This window comes from Lepidochelys kempii, chromosome 9 (genome assembly GCF_965140285.1).
Source record: "Lepidochelys kempii isolate rLepKem1 chromosome 9, rLepKem1.hap1, whole genome shotgun sequence".
Classification (NCBI taxonomy): Eukaryota; Metazoa; Chordata; order Testudines; family Cheloniidae; genus Lepidochelys; species Lepidochelys kempii.
In genome coordinates this window covers 25,181,919-25,203,971 of record NC_136388.1, presented here as the reverse complement: position 1 = coordinate 25,203,971, position 22,053 = coordinate 25,181,919, and the positions used below count along the sequence as shown (strand labels likewise).

Genomic DNA, 22,053 nt, shown 5'->3' with positions numbered 1-22,053 from the left:
TGTTTGACTTCCTAATTCCAGATTTGGTTATTTTCACCTAATCAGCAATTAGGTGTGTACCAAAGAATGTACTAAGTGGCAGGATTCTAGCTCAAAAGGGAACCTGCGTGGTTGATATCTGATCATAATTACTAATCCCCTGAGAACAACTGATGACTTTTGGTGACCTCTTGTGGAAAGATCAATGTTCAAATTTGTGAGAAGAGGAAGGGATCAGAGGAAAAGTCTTTAACAGTCAGACATGACAAGGTGGGGCTTTGGTCTCACCAGTAAATTCATTTTCAACAAAAGAGATTATCAATCTGGAAATGGGCTCCTTCTCCTTGTGGCGTGGCCTCAGTTCAGGAGGCTCTGGCCCCTAGGTTCTGCTACCCTCCCTCCTCCAATCAAAGCTTCCCTCCCTCTCAAAGAAGTAAGCAGGCTGGGCAGTATAAACCTGCCAGAATGATGCTCAGCTTTAGGCAGGTGCTCCTTATCCAGCCTCCCGGTATCAGTATCATAGAATATCAGGGTTGGAAGGGACCTCAGGAGGTCATCTCGTCCAACTCCCTGCTCAAAGCAGGACCGATCCCCAACTAAATCGTCCCAGCCAGGGCTTTGTCAAGCCTAACCTTAAAAACCTCTAAGGAAGGAGACTCCACCACCTCCCTAGGTAACCCATTCCAGTGCTTCACCACCCTCCTAGTGAAATAGTTTTTCCTAATATCCAACCTAAACCTCCCCCACTGCAACTTGAGACCATTACTCCTCGTTCTGTCATCTGCTGCCACTGAGAACAGTCTAGATCCATCCTCTTTGGAACCCCCTTTCAGGTAGTTGAAAACAGCTATCAAATCCCCGCTCATTCTTCTCTTCTGCAGACTAAATAATCCCAATTCTCTCAGCCTCTCCTCATAAATCATGTGCTCCAGCCCCCTAATCATTTTTGTTGCCCTCCGCTGGACTCTTTCCAATTTTTCCACATCCTTCTTGTGGAGCAGTAGCGGAGGTTTGGGGAAAGACAGTGGGCTGCAGGCTCAAATTACCTAGCAGCATCTCGGGGCAATCAATGGGCGACTCACAGCAGTAAATGCTATGCCCATTAGTAAATCAGGCCCTAAGAAAGTATCACTGGTTATTAACTCACTGTAATATGCTGTGATGGGGCGTCTGCCCCCACACTAGACCATAAAGCGTTAACAGAACCCTAGGGAAGCTGCGCAACAAGCAGCCTATTAGAGAGAACCCTAGGGAGGCTGCACAATAGGCAGCCAATTAGAGAAGACCTGAGGGATGCTGTGCAGGAGACAGCCGATTGGAGGGGGCTACGAGGAGCAGCTAATCAGGGCCCATATAAAAAGAGCCTCAGGGCAGAGAAGGTCAGTCACTCTCTGGAGCTTGAGGAGTGTCGTGGACTGGCTGCCTTGCAGGCTGAGGGCAGTAAGCACCCTAGACTTAGCAGTGCTGTAGGCTGGTGCTGCAGGTTGAGGCCCTGAGGTTAGGGAAAAGAGGGTGCTGGGGCCTCAGGGAAGTGGCCCAGGGAGATCCACAGAGGAATCCGAGGGGATGCCGTAAGTGGCTGCTATATATAAGGTCCATGGGCCGGGACCTGGAGTAGTGGGCGGGCCCAGGTCCCTCCCCCCTGCTCCTTGCCACTGAAGGAAGTGGCTGGACAGTGGACTACAGTTCCCTCAGAAGGGGGGAACATGGAGTGTGGCACAGCCAGAGGGCAGTGTCATGAAAAGTACGCCATGGTCCAGGGAGTTATGTGGGTCCAGGAACAGAGGTGACAGTGGGTAAGACATCACCAGCAGAGGGCAGCTCTATTTCCCTGGACAGCCAGCAGGAGGCGCCACAGTGGTGAGTTGCCCCCTGTCACGTATGCTTGAAAGCTCAGACAATGTTTAAAATTCAGTGCAGAAATACTTTGCTTCACATTTACACAATCAAGTTCTCTTGATTCTGCTCCCATTGATTTTAGTGATTCAGAATTAAACCCTTTGAAATGGTTTTTACAATCTGCCCTGCAGTACAGGAGGGAACATGGCTAAATAGAAATGGAAGTTAGGACTCCAGGGATCTATTTCTCAGCTCCGCCACAGATTTTCTGTCACTTTTAGCAACTCATCTAACCTTTCAGTTTTCAGTTTATATTTTCAGTATAAAATGGCTAGCTGCTTACTTCACCTTGAGGTTTAATCAATTATTGTGGGTGAAGTAAGTTGAGATCTTCAGACTGAAGGAGCTATGGAAGTGGAAAGTGTTAGCATCGTTTACTATATGTTTCAAGCTACACTAAGCAAATAGAGTAAAGACACAGCTGTAAAACTACATTAATTTTGTAACTGTTTCTGTTTTATTTAATGTCTGAGGTCACACTCTCTTATATTGCCACAGTTTGGAATAAAAAACTGACTGGACCAGTTACACCAATGATAATCCAGAATGATGCCACTCACTTAAACAGAGTTACTCCAGATTTATACCCATGTAATTGGGATGAGAATCTACTCTCAGTGTGACACATACTAGTGAGACCATATCTAAAGCGCCTGCTTCGCTCACATTCTGTCACCAGCCTTCACTTACCCTTATCTTTCCTCATACAGGACACAATTTATGCCAAAGGACCTGGTGATGTGATGAGACCCATTAGCATGGACCTTTTGACCCATGTGCAGTCTCAGTGACTAGTGAACTTTATCTACGTATGAGTCCATGCTGGCAAATCCCTTCCAGTGCCAATAGTTGCTGCAGTTTCTTTACTAATACAGATTAACATATACCCTTCACATCTGACAGTTCTAGAATCCTCTCTTAACATTTTTAAATAACTGTTCCAAGCTCTTATTTTAGATAAAATAATATTTAAAGGGTTGTTTATAAAATATTACTATGAGCTTTTATTACACACCAAATCTGCAATGAATATTGCTACTATCCTAATATTACTGCATTTGTCATAACACGAGGAAGGAAAAAAGAATGATCATACCTGTTTCAGGTTTACATTTAAGCCTTCATGTGTTGCCTTTAACAGCGCTCTCACGGTGAAACTGTCAGGGTCTTCTTTGTCCCGGATTTGAGATTCTTTTATCAGTGATTCAAGTTTCTTTCTTATAAAAGATTCCATCTGGTGCTCAGTTGTACCATTACTCTGAAATGAATAAACAAATCCTGTTAAAATACATTCAGACACACCAATTCTATTTGAGTAACCCAAATGGAGCAGTATGGATGCTTCCATCCAAGCAAACTATTGATGTTCTCAACATTTCCTCCTACCCTTTCCAAGTACAACTAGGATGATGGAAAAAGCTTTAGTTTGCATCTTCCTATTGGCTGCTTTCCCTGCCATGTTTTTCCCTTTAGTCCTTTGATGTGTAAGTTACGTTGACTTAGGTCACCATTTAGATCACCTCAGAATTTTGCACCTCTGTGTCAGCTTCCCCATATGGGAACAATCGTATCTTACCTACTTACCTACTCTCTCTGAGATGTAGTGAGGAACATACAGCTGACGTGTTGCCACAGCCCTTTGAAAATGTAGAGCACTAAGTGCAACATTATAACTCTTTCTTGATGGAACACAGATGAGGCATTTTTATTATTAATAATAGTCATTTGTATTGTGATAGCACCTATGGGCCTGATTGTGCTAGGTGCTGTACAAACACAGAAAAAAAATGTTTAGCGGAACTTTTGATGTCAAGGGACTCACATCAGAGTGGAATTCCCTCTTCGTTCCTCTGCTGAGGGAGAGGGAGAGTTCACCCCTATGGAAGAAAGTAAGGGCTTATTACCAAATCCTACAGATGCTCCAGTGGCAGACACAGGGCCACCCACAAGGAAGCCCTGTGCGTCCCTGTTGGGTCTAAGGACTCCCATTCCCTGGCAGTGCAGCTCTTGCCTCGAGTGTCTCCTTTAAGATAATTCTATATGATGGAGGGAGTACCCAGGGAAAGCTAATATAGCCTCTGCCAGTCACTGAGAATGTTTCTGTTCAATGGTGTGGGTGCATGAATGGGGAGTTAAAGCTGTGGTCACCATTGGTTGACTAACCTTACCTAGCAAATGTCATAGTTTTTAATGCTTGGGGTTATATTTATAGTTGTATTCAATGGCATCTCTTCACTTCAACTCCGATCCTGCAAAGATTTAGACAAGTGCTTAACATTAAGCACAGCCTAAAGGCTTTGCGAATCGGGGACCTAAATTGCATTTAGCAACCTTCACTGTAGCTTAGTTTTTTGTTACTAAATATGAAAAAGTTCCAAGCTGCAAGAAATACGGAGGGAACATAACTTCTTGGGTCACTGAACGAGCAGTCTTTGCCTCATGCTTCATGGACCCAAATCAAAATTCTATTTCTCCATGAGGCTGTCTTGTAGACCATATGGCTCAAATAGCATCACACTACATTCTGACCACAAAGTAATAGGAAAGCCTAAGGCTTTGTAAAAATCAAATGAATCACATCTTCTTGCTCAATGTTAAGTATCACTGCATTTATCTGTCTTGAGAGAGAGAGAAATTCAGTCCCTTTATGCAATGTACATGACTCCTAGAGAAGACTTTGCTGATTTCTTGACATGTAGGTGGTGCCTGTGCATAGAATTAATGAAAAGAAGTGGCGTGAACATCTGCTTTCTCTAAACTAGTTCAGAAGGGAATCTATAGTACCTAAATCTGCAAACTGATTCCCAAGTCAGCCTGTGAAGTGTTTAACTCCCAACAGCAGATGTAAATGATAAAGAAAAACAAAACAAAATCTGTTTAAAAAGCTATTGCAAAATATTTATTACAACTGAGAACTACATGGGGATGTGTGTCTGCAGTAAAAACATTCAATATGAATGAAAACTGTGTGTGTGAGAGTGTGTGTGTGTGTGTAATTAAAACAGTCAGTATAAATTAAAATGATATGGGACTGAGTGTGGGTAAAATAAAAAAGCAAGCTCACTGGGCCAAATTCAAACCTGAGATCAATGGAGTTACATCTGCTGATGCCAAATCTGAATTTGGCCCCTTCTATTTGTACCGTACTGTATAATATCTTCTTTCTTGTTCAAAATTTTAAATTAGTGAAGTGTGGCTGCTGCTGGGCTGGACATCTGTTGCATAGTGTGCATCAGCACTGCACAACTGTTTGTTAGGTAGCAACAAATATGGAAATGGCTAAAAATAAAATTAAAGCATCAAAAAAAATAGACCAGAGTTAAATATTTAAAAGAGAGAGTAAGTAAAGGGTCCGGAGTTAAAGGCAACAAAAAAAGAAGAGAAAACAGACAAAAGGCTAAGAAATAATAAAAGAATGCGTTAGAACTGTGAAATTCAGACCACTCTGGTGCTTACATAGGGATTTAGGTGCATGAGTTTAGGCATCCAAATTCAAAAATTTTAATCTATATCAGTAATAATATTAACTGGGAGTTTAGGGTGTGTAAGGAACACAGGATTGGGAAAGAAAATTGTGCCATATAATTGTTATACACTTACGTAACAGAGCTTTAACTTGCAGTCATCTTCAATTTCATCAGCACTGTCTTCATCAGAAACCTCCCCTTCTTCAGCATCAGCTCCAAGGTTATATGGTAGCTTCTTACCCTAAAAATTAGCACAAAAATATATATAATATATGTAGAAGTTGCTAGTGTTGGTTACTGGGGAGAAGACAGGCTAAAATTCTTGTTCATGTTCATAGTTCCAAATAAGGTCTGATGGGAGAATACATTTTTTCAAGTTGTGATCATGACCATGTGGTTTCAGAATTTTTCATTTAGGTTTTGACAGATACCTCCCAGGGAACCAGTTTATCCTAAGGAAAATAACTGCTGGTTAATGGGACAGTATAAGCAAAATATCTGCTTAATGGAATACACCCAGCCAGTGCCAAGAGCATTTTGCTCAGAGCACATCTACGTAGCATGGTACTTAAGATACTGGCAGCTTCCAGCACCATGTCTATGCTAGTAGTTGGACTACTGATACCACAGGTGGAGGTGAAGTGGTAGGAAATTTTAGAGATATAACCCTAGTGTAGACAAGTCCTCAGAACCTTGCTAAGAAACACAATGTTCAAACACAATTGTAGGCAGTGTGGTTCTGATCTCAGTTTGGACAGGTTCTTCATAATCATTGCCCTTCACAAAGGCCAGATGCTAAGCCCACTGAACTTAATGGGAGTCTTGCTATGGACATCAATGGATTTAGACTACGCCATGAGTCTGGACCAGTCTCTCCGTGCACTGGTAACAGGCGCTAATTATATTGCGTGGGATTTTCAAAGCACCTAATGAAGCTAGGTGCCAATTCCCCTTGAATTTTGAAAATGCTACCTATTTAATGTTTTGATGTTTCCTATTACCTTTCATTACACCATGCAGTTGCTAACTCTGATGCTATCATTGAAGTGATGTAAAACAAATCTTTTAAAGTTATGTCCCCCAGTACTGAATTGCTTAGCTGTGGGTTGTCTATGATCTCTGGAGTCTTGGTAACATCACATTTCTATTCTTAAAGAAGTTTGAGATGCTAAAAAAATAAAAAGAATCCTTCCTGGCAGTAAGTTGCCTCTTTTTAAAAAAACTCAAATGAAAAAAGGGCTGCCATTGGTAATATGTACAGTTTAAGAATTCCTCTCCCAGTAAGATGAGCAGCTCTACAGGCAAATCTGTATCTTGCCTGCTTTTGACAGACGTGCCATGAATATTGCTGCAAGTCTTTTAAATCATTAGGCACTGAAGCATCATTATACTGCTAGTCAGCATAAATGCTGTGCAATGTGCTGGTCCTAACTCTAGCAGTAAATTGACTTTATGTAAGATAGTACGTGCCCCACGAGTACTTTTAGATTCAGTTTATTGTTCAGTTATTATGTGTTAAAAATAGTAGAGCCCAAAAGTGTATTGTGCATTACTCCATTTTCTGTTCTCCACTGACCAATGGTAGTAATACTTGGCTCCATAATTTACATGCTTAACTCTTGGAATGCAATATTTTCTAGCCATTAGAATACTTAGGATGACATGAGCATATAGACAGATAGATATATGAGGCATCCAAAGGGCACAATTATAAAGATGCTGATTATCTATGCTTTTAACCGCTAAGGCCCTCAGCTTTCTTAAGTTCAGTATGTCACAGTCAATTTCTGCAACAAGAGGTAACTGCCTCAAAGGCAGGGTTAACAAAACCCTTTGGGAAGTCTAATTTTTGACTGGCAGAATTCACTGTCAGCTGCAGGATTCAAAGAACTTTCTATCCTGACGTTTTCAAAAAAATATTGGACATTCTCCCATCTCTAGCGCAGCCTTTTTGTCAGAATGTCTTTGTATAACGAGACTCAGCTGTTTCATGCTCACCTCCAGCAGGCTGTTCTGTGTTATAAAATCAGACCCTAAGGCTGACACTCTACATCAGAAGCAGGGAAAGTGCAGACACAAGGGAACTTGATTGCATTTGGCAGTTAGCGTGAGGGAAGCAGGAAAGCATATAGAAATATTGCATGTACAGTTCGGAGTGTAGTCATCAGTCTGAAATTAGTGGCTAATCCATTGCTGCAAGGCAAATATGTCTTACTTGGGTCTGGAAGGAATTTCCCCCAAGCTCATGTCTAGCTTTGAACAGCTGGCTAGTGTGGTGGAATATGGATGCAGCATTTGTTGGCTACTTCTGGTGACAGGATACAAGGCTTGAAGGATCAATGGTAAACAGAACAATAAATCTTCCTGAATTTTCCTATATGATCACTCACTTTGTAAGTGCAGTTCTGTAGATACCTAGCAGTGTATTAATAGAAGGTCTGATAAGGAATAAAAATCAAGATGCCAGTTAATATCTAGGAAATTAAACTTGTATGCTGTGATGTGTGCTTACCTTCACCACTGATTAGGCTCTCTACATTTGTCAATGCCAGATACCGCCACAAACTACATTATTCTCCATGAGATTTATACCGCGAGATAAACAGGACATTAACACTGCATTTTTTTGAATGGATAGTAGTAGTCTGCCAGCCAGAGGGTCCGATTCACCTCTGACTTACACCTTTATAACTCCACTGAAAGTGGAGCCACTCCTGATTTACACTGACCTAAGGGCTTGTCTACTTGGACAGCGTTTCAAAAGCGGGTAGATCAAAGTGCACTTCAGAACTGTTAGTTCACAACAGCAGGGTACACTGGATACTTAGCATACGGCAGGCCAGCGTGGGGTAATTGTACATCCCAGCCCACCACAAACTAGGTGTTTGTGTGGATAAGCCCTAAGTGAGGGGAGAATCAGGCTCAGTGTCTGGATAATCCAGTAACACTACATGTTGTTCAGGGATGAAGGATGAACAAATGCATAAATGGAGTACAAATAATGGCAGGGAGCTGTGGAACTGGCTTGTTACTTCCCCAAAAACTGCTGATTCATAAGTAACAAAGTTTGTTTTTTCTAACATGCCGGGCTGACATGAGTAATAGATGGGATAGCAGTTACAGTATTTTGTGAAATCAAACAGTCTCCAATGATGGTGAAAACAGCCTTTGTCACTTTGAAATGCTGGCCGCTTCAGCTCCGTGCTTAGACAGCTAATTCTGTGCTTACAGAGAATGAAGTGTCCTCACCATGCTAAATTAAATTAAAAAGAGGCAGTCTGATAGGGTAAATACATATTACTCATTCTCTCAAAGTACTATCTAGCATTTTCATCTTTATTTCATTATTTTCATCTAGTTCTCTGAAATACCTTTCAGAAAGGAACTGTTTACACTGAAAAGTTCAAATTATTCATCTCAAGACACAACACTGACACTTTTCCCTTGTTGTTCCTTAGCTCTTCTCTGAAGCATTCTTCTCACTTACATAGCCACAACTGATGTACCATGAAAAAATGCTTTTATCTGATGAACCGTTGCTCTTAGCAGCAGGAAGGTGAGAAGAGAAGGGAAAGAATGCTTTTCTCATAAATTTGAAATGATTTGTCACTCTTTTCTATATTGTGCCTAAAGAATACACTGTAAGGAGAGAAAATTCCCAGCTTAGGATCATAATGCAGACTGGTGCTTAGCACCACTGTGAAGACATCTTAGAAAAACCACAGATCAAATGGAATAGATAGAGATTAGATTAGGGGAATGGGAATCAGGGACCTTGGATTCTATTCTTGACTTTGCCATTGATTCCTTGTTTGATCCTGGCTGCCTCATATTCCCCAGCTATAAATATGGGTATAATAATATTGCTCCTACCTCATAGGGCTACTGTAAGTGTACGTAATTAACAGATGTAAAATGCTTTGAGATCTTCAGATGAAATAATATATAAATACAAATTATTTATGTATTTTTATTATTATTAATTATTACTATTATTATTATTTTATTTAATATAGCCTGGTAATATCACTTTACAGGATACTTGCTAAATCTGAAATAAAACCTGTTTTAATGTCTGTGTGAAAAGAAACACAAGATCAAAACCCAGCTAACTGTATCTGTTCTGTTGCTTGTGTTACTGGTAATTGCGTTCTTAGGGCCTGAGGGGACAAGAGCTAGGATGATAAGTATAATATACTGACTGTTATTACATTCTGTACATAATACTGGTAGCAAATTACCTTCACTAGGATTTTGCCTTTCAAACTTTGAGGGCTAGGAAGCTGCTTGGAATCTCCAGTGATTACAGATGACAAGTCCAGTTTGTCACTGAATATTTCCTTGAGGTACTGAGCAATCTTCTTTTGCTGCTGGATACTACAGTGATTCTCAATAGACAATATCACTGGAAACCTAAAACAAAAGCAAAACCCCCAGATGACATCATAACAGCTTTTCAAGATATATGACCAGGCAGTCATAATGCAACTTAGAAAGTAGGTTGTTTTACATTCATCTTGCTCTTGCAGTCTCTGTAGCAGCAATTTTGTTTTTAAAATTGTGTTTTTCATCATACTATTACAATCATATCTCCTTGAATAAAGCATGAAAACTGACTAACTGTGATGAGGTGTACAAATCCCACACTGGGCCCAAAGGGGTTGAAAGGCAATACTGGACCCAGGTAACTCTACCCCTCTGGGACTACAGGAGCAGGTTAAAAGGAGCTCAGAAGGCCAGGCAAATGGTGGTGGATAGGCTGCAAGAGAGAGTTCTTCTCCAATAAACCAAATGGAGGATTGAGTCTGACATGGGATCACAGAGCAGGTCAGGCCCGCAGGCAGAGTGTTTCTAACCACCACATCCTGCAAGGCTCTGCTCCTTTGAACTCTTCTGTTAAAGGAGTGACTGTTTCGACTATAGGGGCCATCCCTCACATAGATAAGAAGTAGCCCAGAGCACTGGACTTGGACTTGCTGCAGGGAGGATCCTGCCAGTGCTGCTTCCCACAGCACTGTGTGCTGGGACCCCCTATTTCACAACCCCCCACCCCCACCCCACCCTTCAGGGCCAAGCCCCAAGTGTGGGTAGAAAGCAGAAAATTCCCGGCTTAGAATCAAGAACAGGCACCTCTACTGCTTTGACAAAGAGATGAGGGGCTGGAAGTTGGGTATGCTAACTACTTGGCTGTCCAGCTCTCTGAGCACCCATCACACTAATGCAGTGGTTTTCAGCCTATGATCTGCAGACCCCTGGGGTCCACAGACTGTCTAAGGGGTCTGCAAAGGGTTGTTGTTACCATAGAACACTGGTTTTCAACTTGTGGTCCCCAGGCCCCTAGAGGGTCCAAAGACTATGTCTACAATTTCCAAAAGGGTACGCACCTCCATTCAAAAATTTTTAGGGGTCTTCAAATGAAAAAAGGTTGAAAACTAATGAATAAACTCAGAGGGACACATAGTTTGGTTGAGCCCTACACCACCTGGACCAAATTCTGCATCTGGTTACACTGATGCAAATCCAGAGTAATTCCACTGAAGTTAACAGTCACTATGGATTTACACTGGTGTAATTGCAGGTAGAATTTTGCCCTATATTTTTATCTCATTAATAAAGACAACAAGAGTCAAATTCTGCCCTGACATGCACTCTTTGCACCATCATTGAAGTCAATTAGGGTCTCAAGAGCTACCTAATTTCTAAAAACAGCTCAGTGTAGCTTCAGAGAAGATCCATGTTGTCTGTTTATGGGTCAAGGTCCTCTAAAGAGTAAGGACCCCATGACACTCTTTGTAAGACCATGTGTGGGTGAAAATATCCCCTCTCCCGTTGTTTTTCAATGTGCATCAGTTGTTTGATTGGCTTTAGCCTTCTGCCCTACAGACAGATGCACACAGGTAGTTCTCTGTGTGTATAGATAGTTACCTTCCCTTCCTGAGTAAAACAGGTATGAAAGGAAAACCCATGTGGAAAATGCCACCAGCTTTCCAGCTAATTTGGTGTGAGGGTAAATATCAATTTGATGGCAGAATAGACATGGGAAGGTCTATAAAGCCAAGATCCACCGGAATACAGGCACAGATCTCAGACCCAATAGTCTGCCATCTCCTCTCTGAGGCCACTACACAGGCTCCCTGTTCTGTGTGGAGTAGGAGTTAGGAGATCAAGTGATCTACAGACCACGTTCTCCTCTTAGGGCTCTGAAACTTAGCATGCAAAGCAATACTGTTGCCCTAAACAGGATATCTCCCCCTCTGCAGCTTTCAGAGACCTCACAAGGGGAATAAGAGTCCGTGGTGGAGCAGGGATATGAACATGGATCTTCCAAGTTCTCAGCTACCGTCCTAATCACTGGGCTGGTCTTCCTAGCCACTCTACATCCTCTCAGCAAACCTAGCTCACTAGAGGGAAGTATTTAAAAGCTCTATAGGTTCATCCCATGGAGTTCTCAATCTTCTCTGCCCCCCTTCCAAAGTTTTTATCTTGGTGGCAGGAATGATCTAGCCTTCATTTTCAATGTATCATGTTGTGCTTACAGTAGGTGCGGTAGTATCACGATTGACTTTAATAATATGGTATATTCTATAATCCTGAGGCACAATAGGATAAATAATGAGCAGAATGTTACCTTCTTTACCCTTGAACTTCCTAGATTTTTTTACTATGAAGATTTTAGAAAACTTTGTCCTTTTTCAGGCAAATCTGCCACTGAAATTGAGGACACTTATCCCCGAAAGCAACATCATGCCACTAATTTTTAAGCAGAATTCCCCACTGGAAATCAGTGAAAAATTCTTCTTAAAAATGGACCAAAACAACTCTGAAAGTATACAGTTATGGCTATCTCCATATATTAAACAAAAAGATGATTGAGTTGGCGATTTATAACAGATCCTCTGTAGCCTGGGTATTGATTAATGGGAAGATAAAATGTTCACACTGTTAAAAGATAAATCAAAGTTAACAATAGGGAAAATAATCAGATTCGCTGTGTGTTTGAAGGAAGAAATTTACATTGGGATACAATATTTCCATACAAGATTTACTACACAAGAGAAGTAGACTGCTCTACACTCAGAACCTGCATTGCACTTACTCATTTTTGACAAAGGCATTTTTACTGATAGCTTCTACCACATCTCTGAAGAGTATTTTGGAAGTAAAGGTATAACCGTGATGCACTACTGGCTCTCCATCTGGGCCATCCCAGCAGTCAACTGTCAAGACAAGAAAACTATACATGAAAAAATATCCAGTGTCTTATACATTTTTTACAATTTTCTTCTGAAGGGGAGAGGAATTTTGTATGTGTTCATGTAAATCAGACATGAATCCTGTGTAATAAACTGATACTTTCATATTGTATTTTTTACAAACTATACAAAACATAACGGCAAACAACCGAAGACCGATCTCTATTATACAAACACTGTGATAAATTTATATTCCCTTCAAGTATAATTACAAGGATCTGTTGCCATCAGAACCAGAAGAAAAGCCTCCGTAAGAACATTCAACCTTAAGGACCTGACCCTGCAGAAGCTAACTCACAACAGTAGTCCTTATTTGTGTGAGCAGTCCAGTGTATTCCTGCCCGTAAATTTCATTCAGCCAATAGGACTACTGATGTGAATTAAGGCTGGGGGGAAAGGCTTTCTATATGCTATCAAAGATGGTTATTTTCTCAATTATCTGCTCTCAGAATATGGATATTTTATTTGTGGGGAAATATAAATCAATTTTCACTCTGTTACTCCAGTTTATATATTATACCATCTCCATACTGTATATGAATATGTGAAACATTTCTGAGTACCAAAACATTCTGATTACCAAACTGACGCTCAATTTACTATCACACGTGAATCACATTTCATTCATGAAAAAGTATTTTAGATCATTTTATTTCAGAAAGGAGACTAGAAAAATGTAATAGCAAATCATAAGAAAATTAGAAATAAGAAAATCATAAGCAATTACTTACATTGCAAAAAGTTAATAGAGTTATCATATACACTACATGAGTGGACAGGAAAACCAGTTTCATCATAAATTTATTTATAAATTGGTTTACCTATCCAGTCATGTTTGTAGAACAGCTCTATTAGGTCTTTGCAAATACAGTTTCAAAAATGTAACTTACCAGATCTGTTCATGGGTCTCAATTATAATACATTTTTTTACAGGGCAGGGAGGTTGTTATTTTAAATTCTGAATATTAGCCTCATTATAATGCAGAAGGATAAGCTTATTGCCATTAAAATTGCTCTGCCTTTTGAAAATTAGTAGCGAGAAGGTGGGTGAGGTAATATCTTTCATTGGAACAGAAATTGGTCCAATAAAACATATTATCTCACCCACCTTGTCTCTCTAATATCCTGGAACCAACACAGGTACAGCTACACTGCACATGACAATTTTGAAAATTATTACATTAAATGTTATTCCTCATAAAGTACTCTCATTCAATGATGAGCAGGGTTTCTGCTTTATGTGATCATACACTGAGAAATATTTTGTGTCAAAAGTTCTATGAAAAAAATTAAGGGACTCCTCAGGCTGGCAAAACCCTGATCTTCAAGAATTAAGGAGAAAAGAGTACATGAGTTGGTCTGAATGGTATATCCAAGCACCAGGCCAAATTCTCCTCTTGATTCAGTGGTCCTCTACAGGTGGGGTAGGGTTGGCAGCACAGAAGGAACCAATATCTCCACTGCAATCCATGCAGATGGAAGCCATTATCCTGATGACAGAGGTGTCTGCTAATGCTCACAGCAGTGCTGCACGCCAGTAGGAGTGAGTGGGGTGTCTGAGAAGGAAGGGAGGAATGGATACCCGCTACTCCTGCTTCACTCCATCAAGCTCTGAGGGGAATTCATGCTATGCTTTTTCTACAGAGGAAGTAAGTGCTGCTTCTGAACATGCCTCCCTCCAGGATTCCTAAAGCCATTAACTTACAAAGGTATAATGCCATCCTCCACTACTGCTCATAAGTTCCAGTTGCTAACCCCATTGTCTGGCGCTCTGCTGGTTCTCAGAGCCATAATTTACTACACGACAGACAACAAATTCATAATGAAAACTTACTAGCCCAAATACGTCTATTTATCCAACATTATCATGATAACATATTTTTCAAAAGACACTAAATACAATGTCCATTAGAATTACTTCAGCTTCTTTTAGGAAACTGTGTATGAATTTTAAAAGTATCTGGATAATTACCTCTATTCCACTATACAGCTTTTTTCTTCTCTCTTTCGTTTATAAAAGCTCAAGGGAACTCCCTCCCCCACCCGAAAAAAAAAGAATAAAGAATTTCGTGCCTGGCTTAATACAACAACAACAAAAGAAAGCTGTGATGGGGCGTGCATACCTGGCACTAGGCCAGAATGGGTTAACCCCACACTATCGGCAGAAGAAGTCCCACCCCTCACACCACACTGGGCATGCTCCAAGTGCTATGCTAGTATACAAGGGAGAAGCCCGGCTCAGTCTAGGCTGACTGCTGGAGAGGAAGGACCTTTGCTGGAGGCTCCAGCTGAAAAGCTGTCTCGGCCCATCCCTGCGGGACCCGGAGATCCTGAAATCTGGACCAGAGACCTGTTGCCATCAGAGTCCCAGGGAGTTACCTGTGCTGAGGAGCCCAGAGACCCCGATGCCCCAGTGACTACAGCTTCAGGAAGCTCGGTAGGAAGTGACCCAGAGAGGGTAAGTAAGTAGTATCTCCCACTCCTGTGAGGTCAGCGTGTTTTCTTGGGACTCCCCACTGACCCAGTGGTGGACCACTCTGCCACTGTTTGGGCCCTGGGTCGGGGCCCGGTGGAGTAGAGTGGGCCCGGGTCCCAATACCCAGGCTGCCACCCCCCTGGTGACAGCCCCCTGGGTATTGGCCACTAGGCCACACTGCCCTGTATCTGAGGGTGGCTATATTGATTCTGGCCACTAGGCTGCGCTGTCTTGTTTCTGGGGCTGCTATATGGACTCTGGCCGCTAGGCCACGCTGCCCTGTACCTGAGGGCTGCCGCTCAGACCCTGATCCTTGAATCTTAGTGTAGCGAGACCCAAGACAATTGGGTAGGCTGTAACCATGGTATCAGCATGCCCCCTGCCCACCCTGACAAGGGACGGGGTGTGCATACACCACCACAACTGCCAAAAGAAGGAATTTGCTAGAATATTTAATGTCATATGTGGATATGCCTCACAGACAAGTTGAGGAGAAGGAGAGATTCCATCAAAGCTGAGAACTTGATTATCAGAGCAGATCTTAACAGACAGATGGGAGAACACAGTAAGGAGTATGACAATCACCATGGAGGATGAGTTTTCGGAACCTGAAATGAAGATGGTGAGGATATCGTAGAGTTAGCCAGAGCCCAAGGACTGAGTGTTGTCCATACATACTTTGTAAAGAGGGAGAAGCACTTAATTACATACATGAACGGTGCCAACAGGTGCCAGATTGATTACTTTTTGACATGAGGAAGAGATCTAAAAAATGTGAGAGACTGTAAAGTGATCCCAGGAGAGCAGATTGTGGACCAACAAAGATTGCTTGTAATGGACTTTTGGTGATTATGTTAGTGGGAGACAAAAGATGAGTTGTGGATCAAAGGATAAAGTGGCAGGGGCTCCTGGAAGGTAATTTAGTCTGAGATTTAAGCATGAGGTTCTACAGAAGTTGGAGAATGACAAAACCGACCATGATGATACCAACAAAGTTTGGGGGGAAAATATCCGAACAAGTTACAGAAGGTGCACAAGTTACCTGTGGCTAGATGAAAGGAGTGTAATTTCATGGCAAAGAGACATGGTGATGGTCCAGCGATGTACATGTGGCAGGAAGGAAGAAAGAGGAAAGGTTTAAATGATGGCAGAAAGTGTGAATGGGGGAAAGTTATGAAGACTACAAGCTGGTAAAAAAATAATGGTGAAAAAGAGCATTGCAGAAGCTAATAGTCAGTCATGTAAAGCCTTATACACAAGACTACTTAAAGAGAAAAGATTAGCCAAGATAAGGCAAAGAAGTACAGAGCACTTAAGAGCTGTGACATGTGTCAAAGGTGAAAACGAAAGAGTGCTGGTGGAAATCTGCAAAATCACTAGGAAGTGGCAGAGATTTTATGAGAAGCTGCTCGATGTAGAGAATGTGAAGAAACTGTCGAGGGACGTGTCTGCAAGCAACAACCTCACAAGACCTATCAAAATGGTGGAGACAGTGGTAAAGATGATGAAATGTGGGAAGGCAGTGGGACCAGACAGTGTATCAGTTGAACCAGTCAGAGCATTAGGCCATGAGTAGGGCCCTACCAAATTCACGGTCCATTTTGGTCAATTTCATGGTCATAGGATTTTTTAAATCATAAATTTCATTTCAGCTATTTAAATCTGAAATGTCACGGTGTTATAATTTTAGGGGTCTTGACCCATAAAGGAGGTGGGGTCGCATGGCTATTGTAGGGGGGGCTGTGGGACTGCTACCCTTATTTCTGCAATACTGCTGATAGTGGCGCTGCCTTCAGAGCATCTGGAGAACAGCAGCTGCTGCCTGGGAGCCCAGCTCTGAAAGCAGCCCAGAAGTAAGGGCAGCAACACTGTGACCTCTCCCAAAATAACCTTGTGACCCCCCTGCAACTCCCTTTTGGGTCAGGACCCCCAATCTGAGAAACACTGGTCTTCCTGCATGAAATCTATATAGTAGAGGGGAAAAGCACACAAAAGACCAGATTTCACGGTCCATGATGCGTTTTTCATGGCCATGAATTTGGTAGGGCCCTAGCCATGAGGGAGTAATGTTGATGACTAACTTTTTCAGCTTACTTCCCTATACTGGACAAATGCTTGACAAGTGAAGGAAAAGCACATTGGTCCCAATCTTCAAGCGTAAAGGAGATGTGAAGAATGTAGCAATTATTGACGCATCAAGTTAATGATCCACATCATGAAAAGGCTGGAAAGAATTATTGAGAAAAGACTTCAGGAGAAGCTGGAGTAAGCAACAGTCAGTTCAGGCTTAAGCCAGGAAAGTCAACAATGGATGCAGTGTTTGCACTCTGAATACTGCAGGAGAAGCATAGGTAGAAATGCCAAAAATTACACTTTGTGTTTGTGGATTTAGAGAAGGCTTATAACAGCTCCTACAGAATTGCTGTGGTGGTGCCCATGGTTGCACAATCAGCTGAAGACATATGTTCAGACTAACATGGATATGTACTAGGGTGGCCAACAGTAGCGAGAAGCAGCAGTGGCTACAATGAGTCATTCACTGTGATGGTAGGTCCACATCAAGGATCAGCTTTAAACCCATTCCTATTTGTGATTGCAATGAACACCCTGACACAGGAGATTAGAGGAGAGGCTCCATGGAGCATGCTTTTTGCTGATGACATAATGTTGTGCTGTGAAGATAAATATGAATTGGAAAGGGACTAGAACTATGCAGAGCTGTTTTAGAAGAAAATGGCTTATTAATCAGCTGACAAAAGACAGAATACATGTGATGCTTCGTTGAGAGGGACAACGAAAAGCCACTAAAACTAGAGGGTACAGAGTTAAAGTCTGTGCAACAATTTAAATACCTCAATTCAGTGTTGAGCCATGATGGGAATGTGGATGCTCTGCAATAAGAATATGCCAAGTAAATTAGAGAGCAAAGTGTATAAGGTGATGATTAGGCCAGCCATGAGTATGGGCTGGAACGCTGGCCAATGAGGACAAGAGAAAAATAACTACTTCACACTGACAAAATGAAAATGCTTGGGTGGATGCTGGGTAAGACAAGAGCTGATAGGCTAGGTAATGAAATGGTACAAGACATGATGAAGGTAGCCCCCCACACGGAAAAGCTGAGGGAGTATCACTGAGACAGCTGGGTCATGTGAGGCAACAAGATGTGGGAAGTCCTAGAAAAAGGTGGCTTGAGACGCTGATGGAGGACATGAAGAAGGGTGGTGTCAGTTTGGAAGATGGACTTAAGAAGAAGACTTGAAGTCAAAGAACAAGAGCCACCCAACCCAACTGACAGGACAAAGTGAAGGCAAAGAAGAAGATGAAAACAACAAAAAAGAGAGGCCAAAAGAAGGAACTGCTAGTCTGAAATCCCGCCAAGGTGATGAAGAAAAAGGGGGGACTATCCAGAAAAAAGTTTATTACAGTGTCTCCTGCTTCTACAGCAGGCATTAAAGGCTACTAAAGCTCTTAAAGGCAGTACCTCTTTATCTTAAAATATATAGTGAGAATTGCTATTGTCGCACATATCCCAGTATCTTATGCTTCCCAAGTGTACATTATCAACTGCAGGGGTCAGGAAGGATTTATTTCCACGATGTACAGTGTTGCACAATTGTTTGTTTTTTTCCCCACCTTCAAAGGTCACTTCTGGAAGCACAGTGCTGCTGCAGTAGATGAACAAATGGTCTAATCAACTATTGCAGAGCCTGTGTTCTCCCAGTGTTTGTTCTTAACACATTCTAGTCTATCTCAGAATGCTATTACTGATGAGAAAATCTGAACATCGAGTTTCTAGAATGACTGAGATTCTTATAATTAAACTCAGATGGTCAAATTTATCCCTGGTGTAACTCCAGTGATTTTGATGTTATTAACTTTGAGTTTGACTTCAAACTCCACCAACTTAGTCTCAGAGATGTTTCACACAGAAACACCAGGTTATTGGGCTATGACAGATATTACTAAAAGCAACAGGAGGAAAGAGAACAATGGGGAAGACATGGAAAATGTTATTAGAGCCAATGTTAAGGTGAGCCATTTAATAAAGGGCCGCAGAGGAGAAACCAGCAGTGGCTATGCTTTGTCTGTATGAGACACTCATCTCAACAGCAAACATTACTTGTTAAGATTGCTAACAAATAAAATTTACCAAACAGGTGAAGAAGATAGTGAAGTAAAATATGAGCAAATTAATTTGCACATTCAGTGCCAAACTTAAAACTTAAGAGTAATGTCTGTCAGACTTTATAGAGCTTTACACCCAAACAAATAACATTAAAACTACCTTCAACGCATCGACAACCATCCTGCAACACCCGGGCATACATCTCCACTTTGGACTGAGATAGAAGTTGGTCTCCTGTCAGGTATGTATTGTGAGATGAAGCAATATAGTAGTTACAAAGGGGCTGATCCATATCCTGGTGGACTTCAGAATGCAAAGGGTTAAATATATCGCAAGCAGAACTGCGCATGAAGCTGGTGAAACCTTTGAACAAAAAGAAACAGTTTTTCAAGAGTGCAGTGTACCTGGACAGATTAACCTTAGTAGAATACACAGGTTGATAAAATAAATACAATTTATGCTAAAGCCTGTCAGTGTTAATCTGCCACCCAAGAATGGCTGTGTCATGTGGGATGAATCCACCATCCTGAGTATCTGAACTACCATCTATGGTTTGACTATTTCTTTTGCAAGTTCCTTCAGGCGAGGCCAAAGACCTATAGCATGGGGCACAGGTCACTTGCTGGAGGATTCTCTGCACCTTGAAGTCTTTGAGGACTTAAATAGCTCAGACATAAGTGAGAGGTTTATTGCAGGAATGGGTGGGTGAGATTCTGTGGCCTGCCTTGTGCAGGAGGTCAGACTATATGATCATAATGGTCCCTTCTGACCTTAATGTCTATAAGTCTATGAGACCAAATTCATTGCCAGCATCAACAGGAGTTACACCTGCTAAAGTCAATGGGAGTTCTGACCATTTATGCCAGACAAGTCTATCATTTTCTCCTGGTCTCTACAGCATCACATGCACTGTTGTCTCTCAAGAAATATTAAACAAACTACAAAACAAACAAAACAGAACAATGTAGTAATATGTTTACAAATCCATGCCTACCAAAGCCAGCAGAGTTTGGACAGCAATGGCACTGAGCTAAGGGATTCATAAGACATCTATTAACAAAGAATAGCGGGAGCAGAAATTTGTATTCAAGTAGTAAATATGAAAGCTTAAATAATGAATGGCAGCAATATGGCAGACTAAGAAAAGCAGAGATCTGCAATCCCATTATCAAGTCAGTGTTCACATCATACATTTCCTTCATGCCCTTAAGGAGTATATGATGGAAATCTGTGTGTAAAAATTATTTGGGACCCTGGAGAGTTTCTCTGGGCCAAATCTGATGCACAGACTTAGGCAAGTACTGTATGCTAACACAGTCTCTTGCAGTTCAAACGAAAACATTCCAATAACAAACAGAACAAAACAGCTCATCATTGTTTCCATTAAAAGTTATAAAACTTCCTTTCTTCAAATTATTTGATAAGATTAAAAATTATTTATCTTAATCTAAACACCACTGCAAACAATCAGGTACTTTGTACCCAAACAATGCCTCGCTGTCATTAAAAACTGCCCTGCACAGATGCGACCCTCGGCAAACTGATATCTCCTGACTCCTTGGGATGCGTTGTGGAATGGGGGAAGGGATGTCAATTGCCTCTGCAGCCACATCCCTCTTTCCAAAGACCCGGGAGAGTGTTCCTGCAGGTTGGGGAACCATTTGGAGGAATGGGGAAATGACTGGGTTGGTGTAAGGGATGGAGTGGGAGCCTCGTGTTGGGGGTATGAGGCATCAAGGGGATGCACATTGTCTTTCTACTGGCCCAGTGAAGATTATGGACTAAGAGTGATATATCCTGGGTATCATAGGATGGTCATCGCCTGGAAATGAAACCAATCCCGTGCACCTGTGCCCAAACAGGTGTTTCCACTTAGCATAATTAAGGGCCATGGCAGCACCTGGGCCAGGTAAATAGGAGAGAGCTGGTGCATCAGGACTGCTTGAGTGCACAGACTGGAGAAGCAAAGGACAGGGGCAGGTGAGAGCTGCCTGGGAGACAGTCTGCAGGGAATGGTAAACTTTGCAGGCCCTCACTGGGCAGAGAGGCTAGTGCACTGACAGTCCTGAGCTAGAGAGGCTGACAGGGCTGAGAGCTAGGAGTCAACAGAAGGGCTAGTTTGCTGTCTGTCCTGAGCTAGGAGGCTGGAAAGGGCTGAGAGCTAGGAAGCTGTGGAGGGGCTAGCTGCCGGCCCTTGCTGAGCCACAGAGCCATGGCTAGAGAGGGCTGAAGGCTGAGAGCAGGAGAGGGTGATGCCTGCTGGCTCTCTGAGCCAGAAAACTGAAGCCTGGGAGTGAAGTGTGGTGAGAGATGTCAAAGTTGCACTGGAGAGCTGGAGCATGGTGAGAGATCCCATGGTGAGAGATGCTGAAGCTGTGCTTGGTGTATAGCATGTACCCTCTGGACTATGCTGGGGAATTTGGGACTGTGCTTATGGGATTTGTGTTATAGTTTATCTGCACAGGGCTTTCTCTCATGATAGATTAAGCTGCTAAGGCTATTTTTATTCGGAAAGACTATTTGGCCTAGTCCTGGGGACTCTGAAGGAGAAAATGAGGCAGGTGTGCCTGTTGTGCTCTAGCCTGTTGTGCAAGCAGCCCTATGATACTGGGATAATATTACCTCTTCCATGGAGCCTTCTTCACCAGTGGGATCCCTCTTTAAGAGAAATGTCGGGACAGCTGGAGCCAGAGTAAATGCCTGGCAGCTGCTCGGAAAGATATGGAGGCACAGGGCCTGCAAGGGGATAGGCCTGGCCTCCTGGAGATCCCCCAGAATTTTGTACTGGTAACCATTTCCATGTTGGAACCCACGCTAAATGCAACACTGCAGAAATATTCCAATAGGTCA

At 42.1% G+C, this 22,053-nt stretch overlaps 1 protein-coding gene across 6 annotated transcripts in view; it reads right to left on the bottom strand.

The window, feature by feature from the left end:
• Window positions 1–22,053, bottom strand: part of PLCH1 (phospholipase C eta 1) — a 162,941-nt gene that overhangs the window by 30,470 nt on the left and 110,418 nt on the right. For all 6 annotated transcript variants that reach the window (XM_073359623.2, XM_073359625.2, XM_073359626.2 and 3 more), the window contains 5 exons: window positions 19,363–19,566; window positions 12,442–12,562; window positions 9,587–9,758; window positions 5,479–5,586; window positions 2,975–3,136 (listed from right to left, as the gene is read on the bottom strand). In XM_073359623.2, the coding sequence (XP_073215724.1) occupies window positions 2,975–3,136; window positions 5,479–5,586; window positions 9,587–9,758; window positions 12,442–12,562; window positions 19,363–19,566 (767 nt within the window). The remainder of the gene's footprint in view (window positions 1–2,974; window positions 3,137–5,478; window positions 5,587–9,586; window positions 9,759–12,441; window positions 12,563–19,362; window positions 19,567–22,053) is intronic.